Source organism: Xiphophorus maculatus, chromosome 21 (assembly GCF_002775205.1).
Source record: "Xiphophorus maculatus strain JP 163 A chromosome 21, X_maculatus-5.0-male, whole genome shotgun sequence".
NCBI classification, from domain to species: domain Eukaryota; kingdom Metazoa; phylum Chordata; class Actinopteri; order Cyprinodontiformes; family Poeciliidae; genus Xiphophorus; species Xiphophorus maculatus.
The window spans coordinates 11041189-11060504 of record NC_036463.1 but is presented as its reverse complement, the minus strand read 5'-3'; the positions used below and the strand labels follow the sequence as shown (position 1 = coordinate 11060504).

The 19316-nt window shown below is 42.1% G+C and overlaps 2 protein-coding genes across 2 annotated transcripts; one reads left to right on the top strand and one right to left on the bottom strand.

Annotated features, from left to right (window-relative positions):
• Positions 1 to 365: 365 nt before the first annotated feature.
• On the bottom strand, positions 366 to 16443 carry lnx2 (ligand of numb-protein X 2). The gene is made up of 11 exons (XM_023326370.1): positions 15579 to 16443; positions 11801 to 12357; positions 6222 to 6457; positions 6009 to 6146; positions 5733 to 5932; positions 3960 to 4382; positions 2778 to 2951; positions 2459 to 2636; positions 2142 to 2367; positions 1786 to 1944; positions 366 to 1107 (listed from the first exon to the last, which is right to left on the bottom strand). Exons 2-11 carry the CDS (start codon positions 12202 to 12204, stop codon positions 972 to 974), a joined length of 2274 nt encoding a protein of 757 aa, XP_023182138.1. The 5' UTR covers positions 12205 to 12357; positions 15579 to 16443; the 3' UTR covers positions 366 to 971.
• Positions 16444 to 16574: 131 nt separating this feature from the next.
• Positions 16575 to 18752, top strand: LOC102236628 (protein POLR1D). Its single transcript, XM_005816718.3, has 3 exons — positions 16575 to 16717; positions 17108 to 17182; positions 18135 to 18752. The coding sequence occupies exons 1-3, from the start codon at positions 16692 to 16694 to the stop codon at positions 18490 to 18492; spliced, it is 459 nt and encodes a 152-aa protein (XP_005816775.1). The 5' UTR covers positions 16575 to 16691; the 3' UTR covers positions 18493 to 18752.
• The last annotated feature ends 564 nt before the right edge of the window (positions 18753 to 19316 follow it).

The following is a 19316-nucleotide window of genomic DNA, read 5'->3' as shown; positions in this document are numbered from 1 at the left end:
TTGAGTCAAATGTTTTGTTACTTTGAATCTGTTTTAAAGCCTGTGGAGACCAGGTTTTTCAAGCAGTGGCTGTAAGGCTTTAGAAGACCCTTCCATTGTCCACATGTGGCATGTACTTTAAGAAACATTATTATTCTGTCTTAATTGTTCTGCCTTTGAATCTAATATAAAAGGTGCTTCAGAAATAAAATGTAACTATTTTGTCTTCAGTCAGATTAGAAATTGCAGTGAAATTTTGGTGTGAAGTGACCAATTGATCAAAATGCATCAAAGCTCTGCTATTTAACATTTGGTGAGTTGAACCATTTGTGGCAGTAATTTCTTTGAAGAGCCTTTCAACAGAATCAAGGACATGGAGACGCTAATCCTTAAAAGGAAATGTTTATTAAACAAAACACACATTCACACATGTATAAAAGGTCAGCTGGTTGTATGGTGATGATGCCTGAGGGCTGACCTCCCTCAGGATGCGGCAGGTTTCTAATAAGGCCTTGGGCTCATTCAGATGGAAACATCGCTGATGCAGCAGAGCAACCTGATGAAGGGGATTTGTGTTTTTTTATTTCATTTCTTTTCACGTAGGATGGCAGAGGATCAGATCACGTTCATCTGAAACATTTCGGACTTGCAACGATGCCTCCACCTGAATAAAACCCTGAGGTTCTACCACTGCTCAGTGAGGTGAATACAGCACAGACTGCATGTTAACAGTTGCAGCACGGCTCTCCCTGCGGGAGTGAAGACAACATGACCATATGAAACACAGCAGTCTGTTTAGGAGTGCAGTCTGTCGAGTGACGTGGCACAATCTGGATCGGTCGCCTCGCTTGGTCCTGCTGGGTCTACAACAGTCCTGGATGTGTTTGGTCCTGGATTAAGCCCGGTATGGAGCGATGTACAGTAGTTCACTTTGGCCGAGGTTGTTCCCGATTTAGAACATTCTGGGTGAAGCCCGCTGACTTTTGTCCCGGTTACACCAGGCTGCCGGGCCAGGAGACCACGGTCAGTGCCACCCGGCTGCGCTGCTCCTTTAACATCGGCACCAGAGCTGAGTGGCTCATTCCTGCTGTGGACAGGCCGTTTACTGCGACTATCATGTCTCCACACCTAGAGCAACAGAGTTCGAGAAGTGGACTTTACACTGCAGTTTTTTAACAGAGCTTTTTCTTTACCTTCTTCACCATAAGAAGAAGGTAAAGAAATTTTGCCACATTATTTTTGCCATAATGCTACAAAATAACAATGCGTCTTCGTTCAGCTAAGCCTGTCGCAATAAGTAATCTCAAGATAAATTACAGTTAGTTGAATAATTCCCATTCTGATCATCAATTTGTTTAGGGATATTTTTAAATTTATGGTTTCAGTTGTAAGTGGGTTTTATTTATATTGTTTTTGGTTGTGATTTTTAAAAATATCTTCCAGTTTCAGTGTAACATGTTCTTCACAAAATTAAGGTCTTTGAGAGGGAAAACGTATTCCATTATCATAATAATAATTGAAAATAGTCTCAAAATAACAGAAATATGCAACTTTCCTGAAACTTTTATGGATCTTACTAGTTAAATTTGTGGAAAATACAAAATATGTTTTTGGGAAATAACCTTGTAAGTATCAAGAAAGTAACCTGTGCATTCCATGAGAGTTTCAGGAAAATATGCTATAATTTCCAGAAACTACACAATAAGTACACAATATGCTTTGGAAAGTAATTTGCAAGTTCCTGAAAGTAACTTATAGGTTCTGGGAAACTATGTAACCATTGCGTAATAATCACTGATTGCTCACTTAAGGCGGCCATCGTAGTATGCAGGCGTGCCAAGGACGATAGTTTTGATGAAAAATGCCTGGTTGCCATGGCTTTCCTCATAGCCCCCAACGATGCTGAAGCCCCAGCTCCCGGGATGGCTCCTCCGCAACACAATCTCATGGCTACTGTGCAGGTAGCTGCAAGAAGAGAAAAGTGGAGACATGTAGAATAAAGTCATCTACTCACACTTGAAATGCTGCAATACTTTAAAGTTGAGAGTTAAAAGGATCCTGGTACTTTTTCCACATTTGTTACAACAACAAACCTGAATGTATTCTATTAGCAGTTTACGTGATAAACATCAACAAGCAGAGGTTGAGCCAGTCTTTCTCACCTAGGCAGGCCCAGCCACATGACCCACGAGGGAGACCAGTTTGCATCGAAGTCGCTGTCGTGGCCATGAGGCAGCAACTCGTCATGGTCGTGCTCCTCCACCATGCTGACCTCTAGCACTCTCAGCTGCACCGAGGGGGAAGCAGCGCTGGCCTTCAACGTCCCGACAGCCTCGCTGTGGCTCAGGTATGTCAGGTCCTGACCGTTGATGCTTAGCAGGATATCACCTGATGGGAAGGAAGCAAAAAGAAAGAAAGAAACGTTTTTCAGGTAACGCTCAGGTGTCCTGACTCCTGGCTGCTGAAAACGAGGGTGCACCTCTTTTGATTCGTCCATCCCGGGACAAGCAGCCATGTGGCTGAACGCTTGTCACAAAGATCGGCAGCTCCCCGCTCTTGCTGCCCCGGCCTCCTGCCACGGTCATGCCCAGGGACTCGAGGGGTTCCTTCTTCACAGTGATGTGTTTCTCCTTACATGTCACACACTGGGACAGATCCTGGGAGACATCAGAAATCACAGACTCGAATGTTTCCAGTTCATCCTAAGACGCATCCTTCTCTGAAGACTCCAAGCTAAAAATACATTTATGTAGCATGCAGATGGGAAAACTCGTGCACACACGTACACAAAACCTTACTCTGTGAGTGCTAGTGCGGGACAGGTGTACGGGCACAGGGCTTGGAGTAGAGCTGTGAGTTGGCAGGAAGTGATCAAGGCAGTACAGGTCTCTGGTTGAGCTTGATTTTGGCGGTGGGGGTGGAGTTGGTTTGTTGGGTCGGCCGATCAGGAGGTGGACTCTCTCCCCGCTTGCCTGCAGAAGCACAGAGATGGTGTTTCAATCCCTTCATACATCTGAACTTTGTTTGAAACAAAACTTTTTCTACATAAGTATCTTGACTAAACTGTAACTTACAGAATAAATGGTGACAAATTGTATCTAATGTGAGTGTGACTGATTTTATAGAAAAATACTACTAGTTGCTTTACAATATTTGAATAGAAAGTTTGTTTTATTTAAGTATATATAGAAATGATTTATTTTGATAATTTATTTATTTTGTATTTATTTTACTTATGATTTATTTTGCAAAACTTAGTTTTTGCATATTTTTATACTTCCATTTGGGTCTCAGCTGCTTCTAAAATATAACATATATACAATATAATATATAAATATAAAATAAAAAACACCATCCAGCTCCTTTTAGCAAGAAGTTATTTTTTGTGTGTATTTGGATAAAAAGCCATTTCAAAAACCTCTCAATTGTTGAGTCACACTGTGCTGTTACCTAGCAACCCCAGACAAGGACAGCCCATCACCTAACAGTTCAAGTACATTTGGTCAGCTGGTTTTACCACTGTACTCGCTGTACAATGGCTGCTGGAAAACAAATATTTTGTTGTTGACTTACTATCCAGGAATCACTTCCTACATTCTTGTTCATTGTGCAGAAGGCTCTTCTTCTGCTTTTCAAAGATATACGATTTGTATAATTGTGCATCTGTTTGCAGGCATTTTCACATGAGAGTGTCAACATTGAGTTGGTTGGCTAGCAGCAGCTATTTGGATTTAAAGAAACAAGAGGCCCTAAAACAACTCATTCTGAAAGGAGCTCAAAATCGGCAGAACTGAACAGACTAAAATCTCATTATCTAAGAATGATTTTGTGAGCAAAATGTAATGAATATGTTTTGCATAACCCATATATCTATTCTAACCTATTCAAGGAAGCATAAGACTTTTGCACAGTACTGTGAATCTACTCCTCTTCTGATGATACCTAAATAATCTAACCATCACAACAACCTGCATCCACACCTGTATGATCTGAGCCGCCTGTTCAGGCGTGCCATGGCAAAGGTCCTGATCGTTGACAGCCAGAACTCTGTCGTTGCTCCGCAGTCTGCCATCCTTCGCAGCCAGGCCTCCTTCCAAGAGGTCCAACACAAACACCCCTGATTCGTCCGTTCGACGGACCAGCTTTATGCCGAGCTGCTCTGTGGAGTCTCGCTTGTGAAGCGTGATTCTTAGGGTGGCGGGGCTGGAGGGGGCGCCCTCGGGCGTGGAGCAGGGGGCGTGGGGCACAGCCGGGGTGGTGGAGGACGAAGAGGAGGAGGAGGGAGGAGCCCTGGAGGCACAGCGGCGCTCCCTCAGCACGGTCAGCTGCAGGGTGGTGCAGGGCCGCGCCAAGGTGGTGCGGGCAAAGCTGTGTGGGACGTTACTGATGTCCACGTTGTTCACCTTGGAAACAAATACATCAAAGCAGATGTGCATTAATGTAAATAAATTTTTATTCTCAATAGAAATTAATGATCAATATTCAATCGTTTTTTCCTGCTCCTAAACCAGTGGTTCTCAAAGATATTCTGGGCCCTCCTATGGATTACAATAAAATCCCTCCCCAAAAATGAAAAAAAAAAAATCAACTGGGCACACACGTCGTTCAAGCAAACATAAACCTATACACATATTTTGTTTTCAAACTCAACTGAAGTTTATTTCACACTTCAGGTTGCAACAAAACAAACTATAAACCATCTTTACAGTAAAACACTTTTGTGTAACTATTTTTTTTTTTCAGTCATCCATACCGCATCCCGTTCCCCCCCTGCAATGGCACTGCACCCCCCTAGGGGGCGCGGCCCACACTTTGGGAACCACTGTCTTAAACAATGAATATATTCTTTAAGCTGTTAAACTTTTTTTTGACTTGTATTTGTTGTTTAGACCCAGAATGATATTTTTCTTAAAATTATTGTTTAAAGTTATTGTTTTAGATTTATGCCATGTTATGATAGTAATCCCTCATCAAAAACAGACTTGTTGCCTTGATTCTTTCATGCATATTTGAAAAATCCTTTAATCTCCCCTGGCAGTCATCCAGTGTGCCTAAATGCTTGCTCTCACAAAGCACTGATTATTTATACACAGCTCCTCCTTGGAGCTGTATGGAGCTGTCAGCTCCTCCAAACTAGCAGCAGCAGCAATTAGCAAACATCTGATTGAATCGCGCCTCCGCTGAGCTTATCACACAAACTACATCTTAGTGCAGCACTCCTAGAAACGTTGTAAACAGCATCATGGAGGAGGATTGTTGTGACGACGTGCTAAAGGCGGAGTGTCAGAGCAAAAGCTTCTTAAAGAGACAGAGGCACAATTTCATTGACAGCTGAACGTAACACAGTTACTTTATTGTGCAATAAAATGGAACTATGTGCCTACAAACTACATGATACTGCCTCTTTAAAATTCCTGCCAGTATCTGAAGTTAACTTATCTCTGAGTTTAAGTGACATATAAGCTGCAACATTTTCTAAAAAAACCCCTATCAATTATATAAGTTTTTAACCCCGGACAGATATGTCTGTTTATATGAACCAATAACTGAGATGAATTATGCCTCCTCTTCAATGGCTGCAAGTCTTTTGGGGTAAACTTTGCCACAGGTTCTCAATTGCTTTAAGGTCTTTACTTTGATTGGGCCATTTCAACAAGGGAATCTTGTGAGCTGCAAGAGGAATACCTGGAAGGTTTTTTTTAAATAGAAAAATTGAATGTTTTATACATGATAAACAGAAGCTGATCCCTCACCTGCAGTATCTGATCTCCAGCCAGCAGTCTCCCGTCTCGTGCAATGACCCCGTCTCGGTACACTTCCTGAATCACTATGTTGATGAGAGGCGTCTCATTTCCGCCAACGATGCTGATTCCCAGCTCAACGTACGGGTTGGCTCTGTGGACCTCTATGGTCGTTATCTCTCCTTCGGGAAGGGAAGGTAACTTCACGCACCCTAAAAGACAAACCAAACAGCTGTAGGTCGCTTTCACTAGAGCCAAGCATGCTCAGAGAAATGAAGGATGACATACCTTCCTCTGCAGACAGAGGTGGAGACTCAGGGCAATCCCAGCCAGAGGAGGTGGAGCTGACAGAGCGGAGGAGATGGATGCAGGGGTTACTGAGGGGCCGCTTCACCCTAGGGACCACACACTCCAACCCCACCACACCTGGGAACAGGCAGAACATAAAGTCTTAGCTTATCATTTTCCTTCACTCAGAGGAAGCCTGGAGGTTGAGCTCACTGTCTTCTTCATTGCTTTCTTCAAATGCAGGGTTGTCGAGGCCGGCGTCGTCGGTCCATGCAGGTCCATTGCTGCAGGCGGTGGTGGGGCCAGAGTGCGGCGAAGGCGAGCGTTCTCTCAGGTCTGTCTGCGGGGAGTGAGGCGACATGGGAGGGGTGGTCACCATGGCTCGCTCATCGCCGCTCTCACATCGTGGCCCGTCCACAGTTGTCTGCTGACACCGAGTCCCAGGACACCTTTCACCAAGAAACAGGTCTGTTACGCCATCAGATTCCTCTATTTGTAACAGATTTTTGACGACTATATAACTGGTTATGAGTTGGACTTATTTTACTTGTTAGGTTGTTTGGGACTTGTTGTAATTTGACACCATTTAAGTAAAACTGCATGGATCTGACTTAAAGAGACGTAAAGCATAGACTGAGAAACCCTTTCCCAACAAATTGATGTTGAATTCTGCATCAGTTTCTATGCTGAAAGGTGAAAACAGTTACAATATTCTTAAGCATACCCCTTCATAAGATTTTAAGAGTCTCTTTACCCTTCTGGACCTATTTCAGAGTGAAGACAAGCATTACTATGACGCATTCTAACCAGCATAAATTTTTTTCTGCTACTTCCCTGAAATAGGTTCTGCACAATTTGGAGTTATGGATGCTTTCTCTCTGCAAATATCAGCTTCATGGTGACCATAGTGTGGGTTGTTTTTTGAAATGCCAAATGGTTTGCTTCAATCGTCTGTTCATGTTCTGGTTGATTCATAATGTTTTCTTTGTAATGGTTTTGGTCAGATGTGAAAAGGGGAATGTTTACAGCATTTTAAAATGTTTCAGCATTTTCAAATGTTTACAGCATTTTCAAAAGATGGTATATTTTATCCGTGAAAATTTTATGCAAAATCTTCATTACACTGACTATTTCTTTATGAGTTAATGTTTTCTAGACAATACAGTTCATAATACAAGTCCATTCTTCTAAACCTTACCTCAGACTATACTCTTTTAACTTCAATTGCAAGATGGAAGCAAGATAAAACTATTTTTGATAATTCTGGTAACAGTGGTGTGTAAATTATATAGAGTCACAACAAATTTAAGAAAAATGGCATAGCTCAAACAAATTTTAAAGATATTTCCAAACAATCTTCCATGTTGTGATATCCTGAAGAGAAGTGACAGCTGTGGTCAAACTTAATATTCTAGCCATAAATTTGTAAAACAACTCACAGCATTTACACAGTGAAACTGAATTATAATAGCTTCCAAGTCAGAGTGTAATTTAACATAATTGGTTTAAAACCCAAATATGAGTAAACTGTTGTGTTGAAAATAAAAACAACAACAATTTGATATGTTTAGAAGAACTTTACCACCAAATATCCACCCAAAAATAAAAAGCACTACCTCCCTACCAGTGTCTCTCTGTGTTTTTATACTGGTAAATGCAATGAAAAAATCTGAATTGGAATCAAAATTCCTTGTGGAGGAAAGCACAAGGAAATGTAAAAATAATCATGCATAACAATAATAAAATTAAAAAAGGGTATTGATAATGGTCCCAGAAACCCACCTTTCCTGAAAAAAGTTCCTGCAGAAATGTGGCCTTAAATTCACATTGATGGGGAATTAGAGAAATTTTCACTAACAGATTGTGCAGTTTTTTTTACTTTAGAAAAGCTGTAAATATTCATCCTAATAAAGTTCAATCACATTCAACGGTTGTTCACTTTAAATAGGAATGCTAAATAAACCCTGGGACATACATGGGCACATTTAAAAATGGCTCTGGCCTAGAGCTCTCACATGGAATCACAGTTGTCGTCATAATATCAGCATGTGCAATATCAAAGGACTCACTGGATGCAATATTTGGTACAGTAATATTTAAAGTGTGATGCATTCACACGCTGTTTGCAAAAAGATGACTCACTGCTTGTGATGTACAGTGAGATGTCAAAGTTTGTGGCAAGCTGGTAGAAACTTCTTGATGACAAAAAAGAAGCAGAAAGAGGACAGAAATGCAATACATTTTTATTCAATATTATTATTGCAATAATAAATAAAAACTGTCAAATTCCATCAGTCCCTGATATCCAGACACCTGCTTTATGTGCTTGAAAAGGCTGGATATGAAAAGATCAAAGCTGCTAATGTAAGGAGAGACCCTTCTTTAAAAATACACAGCAACAAATAGACTCAAAGGATTAGACTGTTCACATCCTTGTTTGACCCTGGAGTCTTTCCTTCAAGCAGTATACAGGTGGGTGATGCAACATAACAAAGGTCTGCTGAGAAACATTCAAAGAAACTTTGTGCAAGGATAGTAGGAAAGTACTAGGTCTCTGTTTTCAATCAAAAGATGCATTAGTCAGACAATAATCAAGAAAACCTTAAAGAAGACACTTTTTTGGTACCAATAACAATCAAGCCCACCTTGAACACAAATAAAACGTCGCATTTTGGCAGATCTTCTACCGTGTTATCCTGTATTCTAATCCGCAACATAAACAACATTGACTCTCAATGTCACATGTGGACTGCAGACCCTTGGCTCCGATTAGCTTCTTACGGCAGCAGGGTAAGCGTGTGTGGAACCCACGTGGGGCCAGAGAGTAATCTTTACTTAAAAATGTCAGCTTGTTAAACTCATTTGATCTGTCTTACATCATCCCTTCTTGACATCTCAACATGCAACAGGGAAAATAAGTATTGAACACATTGACTTTTTGGATAAATGTATAAAATTTATCCAGTCCAAATAGGAATTGATCCATGATTAGGGTGAATGTGTTAAATGAGAATGATACAGCAAATAGTTATTGAATACCTAATCAAAATGGGCTTTAAAAACCACAGGAAAAAAACCCTAGGAAAATTAGTTCTATCAATATTTGGAAAGCAATCAGAGCAGAATGGCATTAGTCCTAATTGATGGTCTGCAACCTTATTGTTGCGAAACATACTGAAGAGGCAATCTTTTCTGAACTTCTCAGTATTCCATTGACCACAGTTGAAGCCATAATCCAGAAGTGGAACTAACATAATTTCCCCATACAACAAATAGTTGCTCCTCTGTCTGAGGAGTCAAAAAGTAAGAGAAACAAGAAGTAATGCACTCAAATTCCACATTACACACTCACAGCACAAGACTCCACTAATGAAGAAAACAAATTTAAGTTTGTTTAACGCTTGCTGGAGAATATTGGACAAGCAGGAGGAGTATGATCTGGCCAAATGTGACCAAAGTTAAAATATTTTGATGTCACTGGACATCACCAAAAAAAAAAAAAAAAAAAAAAAGCCACACTAAAAGTGAGTTTTGAAGGTGTGAACATCATGATGTGACGATGACCGTGTAACTGAAGGGATGACGAATTTGCATATTTACTGAGATATTCTTAACTACTGTAGAATCCAAAGATGAAATGAGAGTGGAGCTTTGAGCATGACAACGATCCCAAGGAAACCCTCGTTTGGTCCCTGGGAAAGAAAGTTCAGCTGTTGAAATGACCAATTCAGTCACCAAACTAGAACATTAAAGATCAGAATACTTAAGATCGGAAGACAGTTTCTTTGGAAGAGTGTTTCAAAGTCGCACCTGAGAAATGCAGGCAATGCTAGTTTCTGAATACAGGAGACGGCACAAGAGGGCACAGTCTTAGTTAAAAGAAAAATCAACAGCTCTCCTATTAAAGCACCTGTCTCACAGCCACTTCTATCATAGTGGTATAGACAGCATGCTAAGCTTCTTAAGGAACATATCCTCAACTTCAGTGTGGTGTTAGGCTGGCAGTGGATAGCCAGTGGTAATCCAGTGTCAAACACTCATGCATACAGCAAGAGGTAACACCATTGATCAAGTCTACTCTTATCCTTAAATAAAGATATTTATATGTTAATATGATATTTACACATTTGCTTAAATTACATTACCTATTTTCACAGCTGGATATCCTACAGCAAACTAGATGGATTAAGGAAATTGGCAAACACATACCAACCTGTGTCCTATAGAGAACTGGATCAAATCAATTAAAACAGTCAAACCAAGTACAAAAAAAGAGAGTAAACTCAAGTGGACACCAGTAAGAAATAGATTCTGTTATATCCCCAGAACTGTCATCACGTCCCACCGTGTCCCACTCACCACAGGCCTGGGTTGCCCTTGGCCGTTTCACAGAAGAAGTGGTTGAAAAGATCTCTGGTGTTGAAGTTGCCCAGCATAGTTGTGAAATGAGAACATGAACCTGCTGGCCAGCCAACCTATGACTGCGGTAGGGAACCACTAATCCTCCATCACATGACCCACAGCTCAATAATCCCTTCTGGGTTCTGACAGCACCTGGTCCAAATAGGCCGACAGCCAAAGTGTGTAGAGGTTAAAGGTAACGTGGGTAAATCTATCTGATTCTTAGATACTGGTAAAAAAAAAAGAAAAAGACAATGAAGAGTGAATAGTTCAGGCAGGCAGTTTGCAACAGTAAAATCATTATTTAATTTTTTCTTTTATTGCTAGACAAGTTTTATTTCGACAACAATGAGATTTCACAAGACAGGATGAGGTATTTCGGTATGTGGAGTCGAGTGCCAGTATAATAACCTAATCAAATCTTCCATACCGCTTTCTAAGCCATCCTACTGCAACACGACCACTGAATGTGTCAGATCTGCACTAGAAAGATTCCTCACGATCTCCATCTTTTTCCTAAGTATATGTGGGAGGTTTCTGAACCAGTTTTAGCTTTGCTTTGCTGCAGAGAAGCAAATACTGTCAGTATTTTCAACTGCTTATCAGCAGCTTGATCTGCAACCAGATGAATTCACAGCTTCCTCCAGTCTCCAAGCAAACATCCAATGTGGAGTTTGGAGATGTGTGCGCCTTTCCGCTGCTGGGGTCCTTGTGGGGAGCCCCGCACACAATGATCTCTATGCGCAAGAATCTGAGCATGACTAGTCATCACTGTATTTGAAAAAAATCCCAGATTGACCAACGTATCAGAAAAAGAAGCTGTAGGATCACTGAGGCGTCTGAGACGTAGTTGTTTTTTTTTTTAGCACATGTAGTTGAATATCATCTGCATAGAAAAGGAAATTATTATCATAGTAGTAAAGAGATTATCCAAAAGAAATGCATGCAGATAGATAGTGAATAGTTTTGGGACCAAGAACTGCTTCTTGATGTACACCTAAATTACCCTCATTAGGTGGCTGACCTAATGAGAGTAAATTATTGCATAGAGGGCTTTGTTTAACCTGTGTGAGGTAGTAAATTCAGGGCAGGGTCATCATGATCCCAGAGGATAAAACAAAATACTTCTACTGATAGTTTTTTAGCCGGGGCTAATCAAAAGAAATTATAATTATAGTATCTCCACTGTCAGCGCTTAGCAAGCACTTAACTGCCAAACTAGTAAAGTCTTTTGTAGATACCTTAAAAACTGCCATAAAACAGAAGTCTCCTTATCTCTAAATTGTTTATGAAATACCAATTGACAGGCGCACATAATGTCTGACCTATGTGTACACAGCTTGAATCAATCCATCACTTGATTTATAAGTTAATTACATCAGCTTTATTACCTGTGCTTGAGGTGCGCCTCCAGGTCACATCGAGGCATGCTGAGGGAGCAGACGGGACTCAAAGGGCAGGTCACAGACAGCTTGTCTAGCAGCTTGTGCACCAGGATGCTGGATCTGCGGCATGCCTGCAGCTGCAGCCTTGTCCTGTCCAGAGGGCAGAAATCCCTTTCCTGGAGGAAGCTGCGCAGGCAGCGGGCGCAGAAGGTGTGTCCGCACGGTGTGTCGAGGGGCTGCACCAGCGGCTGCAGGCAGATGTGGCACACAAGGTCGTCGTCCACCTCCAGGCGGTAATTATAAAGGTGGTTCTCCCAGCTGCGGTGGATCTGGCCACACTCTGGACACGCGGCCTCCAGGGGCGGCTCCGAGGGCTTGACTACATCTACGTCGCAGCCGGGGCTGCCCATCGCTTCTCCTTCAGCGCAGCTCAGCTTTGGCACAAATGACTCCAGTTGGGCTGCAGAGATGGGAAGGGGCGCACACTCCTATCCCATAGGCCTCAAACGTTGAATAGGTTGCAGAGAGGACAGAAGCCCTCCAGCGGCTGATGGCACATAGCCCTGCAGGTCAAAGGGCACAGCAGGAATGTTCAACAGCTGTTTCAGGAAAACGAGTGTCTCATTATACGCTGGCGAAATTATTCATGCGGCAAATGCCTTGTGCACGTGTTTGCGCTAAGTGCGTGCGTGCGTGAGAGCCTGCCGAGATTATGTATTGCGGCTCCTGTTCGCTAATCTGACGGTATAATCTCTCTTTTGCTCCAATCTTCCAATTCCACAGAGAGGGAATTATATGGGATTGAGGCAGAGAGAGGACTCAGATCAGAGAAAGTGGGATTGAGAAAAGCAGAGGCAAAGTCAGCAGGAGGTAGGGAGCAGCGGAGGCAGAGAAAGAGATTTGAAGAACGGTGAAAGAGATCAACGGGATGTGTAAACAGACACAAAGCAACCAACAAACAGGAGGGAGGGACGGAGGCTGCAAATGCTGCGAGAGGAGAACAAAGGAAAATGACAGGGTGGATTTATACACACTCCATGTTCAGTGCAGGCACTAAGGACATGCCTTAAGCAAGATCTTGAAATAAAGCACTAAACTGAGCTTTGGGGTCCCTGAAGCTAAAGGGGAGAGTCTACTCAGATCTACAGCAGCTCTCCACTGCCTCTCAATAGTTTACACAACCCTGTTCAAACGTAAAAAGAATTACACTATAATAAATAATCTCAAAACTTTTTCTACCTTCAACGTTACATATTTGTTGTTGTACAATTAAACAAAAAATATATGTTAGGTGCAAAAATCCAAAAAGATAAATAAAGGCACACCGACCTGGTTGCATTAATGTAGACAAATTATTTGTTTAAGCAACTTTTGATTTAATATCAGCATCTATTCTGAGTCTAATTAATCTGAAATAAAGCTATGTTGTAGGAATTTTTGTAACTATACCGTTTTCCATATATCCTGATTAAGAGATAGCGTTGCAGAATACTCTTTTCTTCCAATGACACCAGGCAGCTACAATCTTCAAATGTTTTTGTGAGAGAAAGTGTTATTGTCCGAATAAACAAAACCACACAACCCAAAGGCATGTTTAGTGTATAAATAACAGTAAAGATCACCAAAGGAACACAAGGCATGGTGGTAGTAGGTTGATGAAATTATGAATAGTTCCAAATTCTGGTCATTTCAGATCCAAAACCTGCAGATGCCTGCTCAGTGGTTCTACTATCGATGTACCCCTCATTCCAAAGCACATAGGCTAGTCTCCTAATCCTCAGTACTAACCAGTAAATGCCTTCTCAACCTGTTAACTGCATGCATAAAAGCAATAGAAAACCTTTCCAAGGCACAACTGAGAAATTGGTTACAAATTCTTCTTTGCTATTGTGCGCTGCACCTTCTATCGTCATCCCCGGAAACCTGCCCACATAGCCATATAAAAAACCGTGGGATTTCATTTTTCAGCAACACAATGAGTTCAAGCAAACATCAAAATCAATAAAAATGAATTTATAAGAGGAAAAATTACGTTTTTGGAGTCCAGAACTAAGTCTGATAGAGAATTAGCTGAGTGGGCAATTATTTAGACATCAAGATGTGGGATGCTGCTAGATTCTTCCCAAAGCAGATTTAATGAATTAAATTGAATTAAATCACAGAAATGTGTTATTGCAGATGTTTTATTTTCACTAATAAATTTGTTTATGACTTATTATAAACAAATTTATATATATATATATATATATATATATATATATATATATATATATATACATATTCAGAATGTGCATCACTTTAAAGGTGGAAAAAGTTTATTTATTTATTTATTTTTATTTTGATAGTCACGTTTATTTACCTTACAAAAACAATTTGACAGGAGGGGTGTACTTAGGATCCACTGTATATAAACCTCATCATCACCACCCACTCCCCTTCCTGTGTGGGCCTGATGCCATCAGCTGACGACAGAGGGCGTGCTTCTCCCCTCAGCCGGCCCGGCCAAGCCACAGTGACTACCTGCCTTTGTTCCTGTCTCCATGACGACCTGGATCCTGTTCTGCTCACTGGGGCTTGACATTCAGAGGGAAGCCAGCGAAGGATGCAGGGGACTGAGGCACACAGCAGATGCACTTCTCCCAGCAGGATGCTCTACTCCTCCCCACTACACCCACGAAAGCTTGTCACAGGGTGATCAGACGCCCCTTCCCCGTCCCCCTTCCTGTTTGATTAGCCTTTTTAGCTGCATTTCGCCCCCCTTTTTAAATCTACACCCGTACCCAGCAGTTACCTACATGTATGTCTCCTTCCTTTATGTGTGACTGGAACGCTTCTGTCCCCATCCCGCAGCTGGACATGAATTAATCATGAAGACACAAGGCTTCTCTGTTTCTATAACAAAGCTGTGACATCACCACAAAACACGCAGGCATGCAAGCAAAAAGCAAACAAGCACGCGTCAAGCACAGGAGCCTTTTTTAGGCAGCAGGCCCTGAGAAACCAACCGTGTCAATAAGTAAAGACTTCAGATGTCCTAATTATGAAAACACCGACATCTATTTTAAACAGGGGAGGACTCTGTTGCAACCTAGAAGTAAACCTGAAGATTGTAAATCATTACAGCAATCCTTTATAAAAACCTATTAATAAGTGACATTACTGCACCTGTGCTGTGTTCTGTTTTTTTACAAGGCATAATCAAATCCCACAGTGGTACATAAAGGAGTTACTTATTCAAACATGGCATGATGTCTAAGGCCACAGATCTCAAAACTCGAGTCCTTTCGGTTTAGCCTACATTTTGACAAAACCCCTCATCCTGGAAAAAAAAATGAAAAGAAGGAGGCCTGCTGCTGTTCTGCAAGGTTCTGCAAGGTCTATTGCAACTGACTGCTTTTTTTCTCCACACATCTACAAGACAGACATGCACTGATGATAACAAAAACTGTCACTGGTTTAATTGGAAATTGCAACCCCCCCCCCCCTTTTTTTTGTCTGTTTGTTTGTTTACCCCATCTCGTTGTCATTATCCTCATTTTTTTTCTGGGCAACGCACAAACTGCAGCGTCATAATTTCCGATTGTTTAGACAGGAAAGATGTTGAAATTACCCCCCCCCCCCCTCCCATCCCTCTCCATCTGTCTGACTCCATCCCACCCTCCTTCCAGGAGCGGCAGAGAGAGAGGACAGAAGGACAGAAGGACAGAAGAAGCGACAGTACCAATGCAAAGCCGGCCACACACTGACACCACTCATGCATGCAGATGTGAGGGATGATAGCTACCTTTTTCGCCGGCGGCTCCTCCGCGCTGAGCGCTCGGGCCCCGAACAGGGGTGGTGGGAGGGGGGGAGGCGGTCAACTGTCAGCGGCGGGACCTCGATCACGCATTCGCCGCAACCGAGCGGACCGCAAACCCGCACGAAAACGCCCCCGTGCCTTTGCTGACGCTGGCTCCGCCTACTTGTGTCAATCAAAGTGGGAGTGGGCGGGATATGAGTGCGCCAGCTGAGGTAGAGGTGGCTTGTTTTCTGCCTGTACAAAAATCTACTTTTAAAAACCTTGGTTGTCTTGAGTTTAATTTATTTATGTCAACGCATGTAATTTTCATATTCATGCAACATTGTAGAGCGGCTTATCTCTTTCTCAAGATTCTCTCATGAATTTCAGTGGTTTTTATATGGGCTCTTCGCCCAGGGCACCATCCATTTAGGGAGCGGGAAAAAAAACTCAAAGAAAGAAAAATTTGCCTTTACTGCGGTTTAACCTGTCTGTTTGTCTGTCAGTCTGTCTGCCTATCTGATATTTTACAGTAAGATGTCCTGGAGGACCCCATCAATGGTTTCTTATGCCTTTTTGCTTATGGTGCTCCTCTGTCAATTTCTGTCTCGCCGCATGGTTAGAAAGGCAATGCAAACGACGTTGAAGTCAAGGGCATGATCCTTACCCAATATAATTAACAGTGATGTTTTGAACTTCCTCTTCCTTTCTCTGCTCTCTGATCTGCCACGCTCCTTTTCAACTCCTGGATTTTGGGGCCACAGTTCAGATAGATGAGCTTTTGAGAAATTTGCATAAAAGATCAAATAAAACGGACATGAAGCACGACTTCTAATTAAATGTTTTCTTTTAATTAAGATTAAATATTCATCTAAAACAGAAATTTAACATGTCAAACAATTCAGAAAAACATCAGCAGCTCCCCAAATTACTCATATATTCAGAAACTCACGAATCAGGCATTCTTCAGGGCTGCCAAAAGAACAGGGTCCTTGGTGAGAGGCCCTCTCGGGGAAGTAAACAGACGGGAATGCAACATTAACACTACAGATATTGACTTAGAGATGAAGCATCTCTTTGTATAACAGCTCGTAACTGATTGTTTTAAGCCGGAAGGTGATGGCAGAAGATAACGATCTGGAAAAGTGAGTAACTTAATCGCTGTTTTTTCCCCCCAGTCAACGTAAAACGGACAATGTCCTTGTTTATTTCACTTCCAAACTGTACCTCCAGTCCATTAGCAGCATATTCACTTCTCTTTATGTGTAATGTTTATAAAAATGCGTCCATGGACAAGCCAGCTTCAAGATGCCTGCACCATGTGATTAAAACTCGGCTGATTCGGCGACGCTCACGATTAGCACCTCGGGTTAAACGGGGACACTGCCCTCTGTCATATGATTCACTTCTACAGTTTTCTCTCACCTCTTCACATCCCCTTGGCTCTACCTTGAGTGTTTACGTCTGGTTTGAGCTCAGTTTCCTGTCCATTTCCACATTACGCTTTTTTCCTGTGGATCCGTCTGTCCATGCAGGCGCGCTGTAGAGGAGCTCCTCAGGGAGACTGACAGAGCCCGGCTGAGAGCAGAGACCATGGGCCCCGCAGGATGGTGAGCTGGGACTCTTGTTGTGTTAAATGCATTTCTGATGTTCTTTTCATCGACCAGCAGGTGGGCGGCCATGTCGCTCGTTTTCTTGTTGTGCCATACGCTGTGCATTCTACAATAATAGATTGAAGAATTATTATTTGTCGATAGTGCTTTATGTTAGGGATGGAAATTTGGGCCAATAAGATGTTAACACTTCTGTTATTTAACAATATCATACTTATTATTCATTTCCCTGCATCTTCGATGCCATATAAAATCAACTGCACTGCCTTCTTCTGCTTCAGTTAAACGCCCCATAATCCTGAACTGCATCAGTGAAACTGCCATATGACTTTCCCCTTTTGAAACACAAATCCCAGTAAGATATAAATAAACATTGGTTGTTGATATCTGCCCAGTTTTACTTATCAGGGCCAGTAGCAATATGTTAAAAATGACGGCAGCCAATACCGTTATACATGCCGATATATCGTGCATCCCTACTTTATATCCCAATACGGCTTTAAACCTGTCTTCTGTTCCTTGATCTCCCTGATGCTATTTGTTTTCTAACAAACCTCTGAAGCCTTCATAAAAAAAAAGGGTTATACCGAAATTATAGGTTGAACATATCTAAAGTAAAGGGGGCTGAAGATATGTTCGTGCCACATCTTTCAGATTTTTACTTGTAAAATGTTTTAGTATCTTTATCTTTCTTTTTTCAAATAATCTTATAGTTTGTGTTAGTGTAAAAAAAAACCCAGTAACATAGTATAAGAGTCTGTGATTGTAACATAGCAAAAGGCAGAACGAATCACAGGGTATCAAAATTATCTAAAAGCAAAGTCTATCCCTGGTGCCATGCTGTATAGCTGATGTGAGTTATGATCATCCGAGTCCTTTATGTCACGTCCATCTCTTCCTCTGAGTGACGTTCTGATGGCTGGATTGACCCTCTGTGTTCCCCCAACAGGTTGAAATGCCCCCTGCAGGGCACCAACAAGCGTTTTCTCCTCAACACGCTTCGCTCCACAGACCTGCAGCGCCGCTCCGACGTGTCCAGAACTAGTCGCTCCAGCAACACGAGAGGACGCATGAGGAGCGAGTCCCCGGACAGACGGCGTGACCGCAGCAGATCGCCGCCCGCAGATCACAGGAGTAACGGAGGGCGCACAGAACGCAAACGCTCTCCTTCTCCTCCTCGAAGGGACGGCCGCACAAGTCAAGATAAGAGGCTGGACAGAGATAAGGACCAGCAGCGCAGGCACAGAGACAAAAGGCATGACGATGGACGAAACAGAGACAGAAGCAGACGGATACAGACTTCATAAACGAACTGGCTCTGTCTGTGGGGAGGTGGCAGGTCTCCACACTCAGAACCATCTCAGGCTTTCAGAAGTGGTGTGATGTAGAAGGTTGTGATTTATCAGACATAATTTAGGTTTAAAAAGTAAAGTGTGTTTTACTGATTATTTTCTATTCAAGATTTTGGTGAGATTAATGTAAATTTATTGTCCTTTTTGGTTCCTGTTCACTAAAATGTGACCTAATAAAAGCTCAAGCTGCCGTTATGTTGGCATCTCCCCGGAAATCTCTTTTCAGCAGACATTTTCTCCTCCTCCCTTCTCACTTGACTCACGCTCACGTCTAGCTGTGTTTTTCACTGAACCTCCATTATAATCCCATTACTATTCTTTGGCCGCTATTCACACGTCATGGTGTTGACACAGCCCATGCTGCTGTCGCCACAGGCTAAGCTCAGTTTTACCACATGTCCAAGATTTTGTCAGGCTATCTGAAAGTGTTTTGTTTGCTAAAGCAGATAAAAAAAGAACATGTTTTCCTGACACACCTTTACCGTCTGGTCCAAATGATCTCAGATTTGCCGTATTTCTAAAACACCATAGCTCAAATATTCTCAGCCTTGTTTCTTGAACATCACAGTGTGTGATGTTTAGAGTTGTTGCCCATTTGGAAGATCAACCTCTGCCCCAGTCTCAAGTCTTTTGCCATCTGCTGAAATGTATGTTTATGTACTTTATCACCATGGAGGTGATCAACATGTGGCTCTATTGATGTGTTAAGGAAGCTCAGGATGCTTTAAAGAAGATCATCATCATCAGTCTGTCTGCACTGTTGGGTCTCATGACTCTCA

What these genes read in the sequence shown, in the direction of transcription:
- lnx2 (XM_023326370.1), bottom strand. Translation starts at nt 12,204, where the DNA reads ATGGGCAGCCCCGGCTGCGACGTAGATGTAGTCAAGCCCTCGGAGCCG. An exon ending in AGGCGGCTCAGATCATACAG is followed by an intron (nt 2,952 to 3,959) that starts GTGTGGATGCAG and finishes GTGCTTCTGCAG; the next exon opens with GCAAGCGGGGAGAGAGTCCA. An exon ending in CCCGCACTAGCACTCACAGA is followed by an intron (nt 2,637 to 2,777) that starts GTAAGGTTTTGT and finishes GATGTCTCCCAG; the next exon opens with GATCTGTCCCAGTGTGTGAC.
- LOC102236628 (XM_005816718.3), top strand. Translation starts at nt 16,692, where the DNA reads ATGGCAGAAGATAACGATCTGGAAAA. An exon ending in GAAGATAACGATCTGGAAAA is followed by an intron (nt 16,718 to 17,107) that starts GTGAGTAACTTA and finishes CTGTCCATGCAG; the next exon opens with GCGCGCTGTAGAGGAGCTCC. An exon ending in ACCATGGGCCCCGCAGGATG is followed by an intron (nt 17,183 to 18,134) that starts GTGAGCTGGGAC and finishes TTCCCCCAACAG; the next exon opens with GTTGAAATGCCCCCTGCAGG.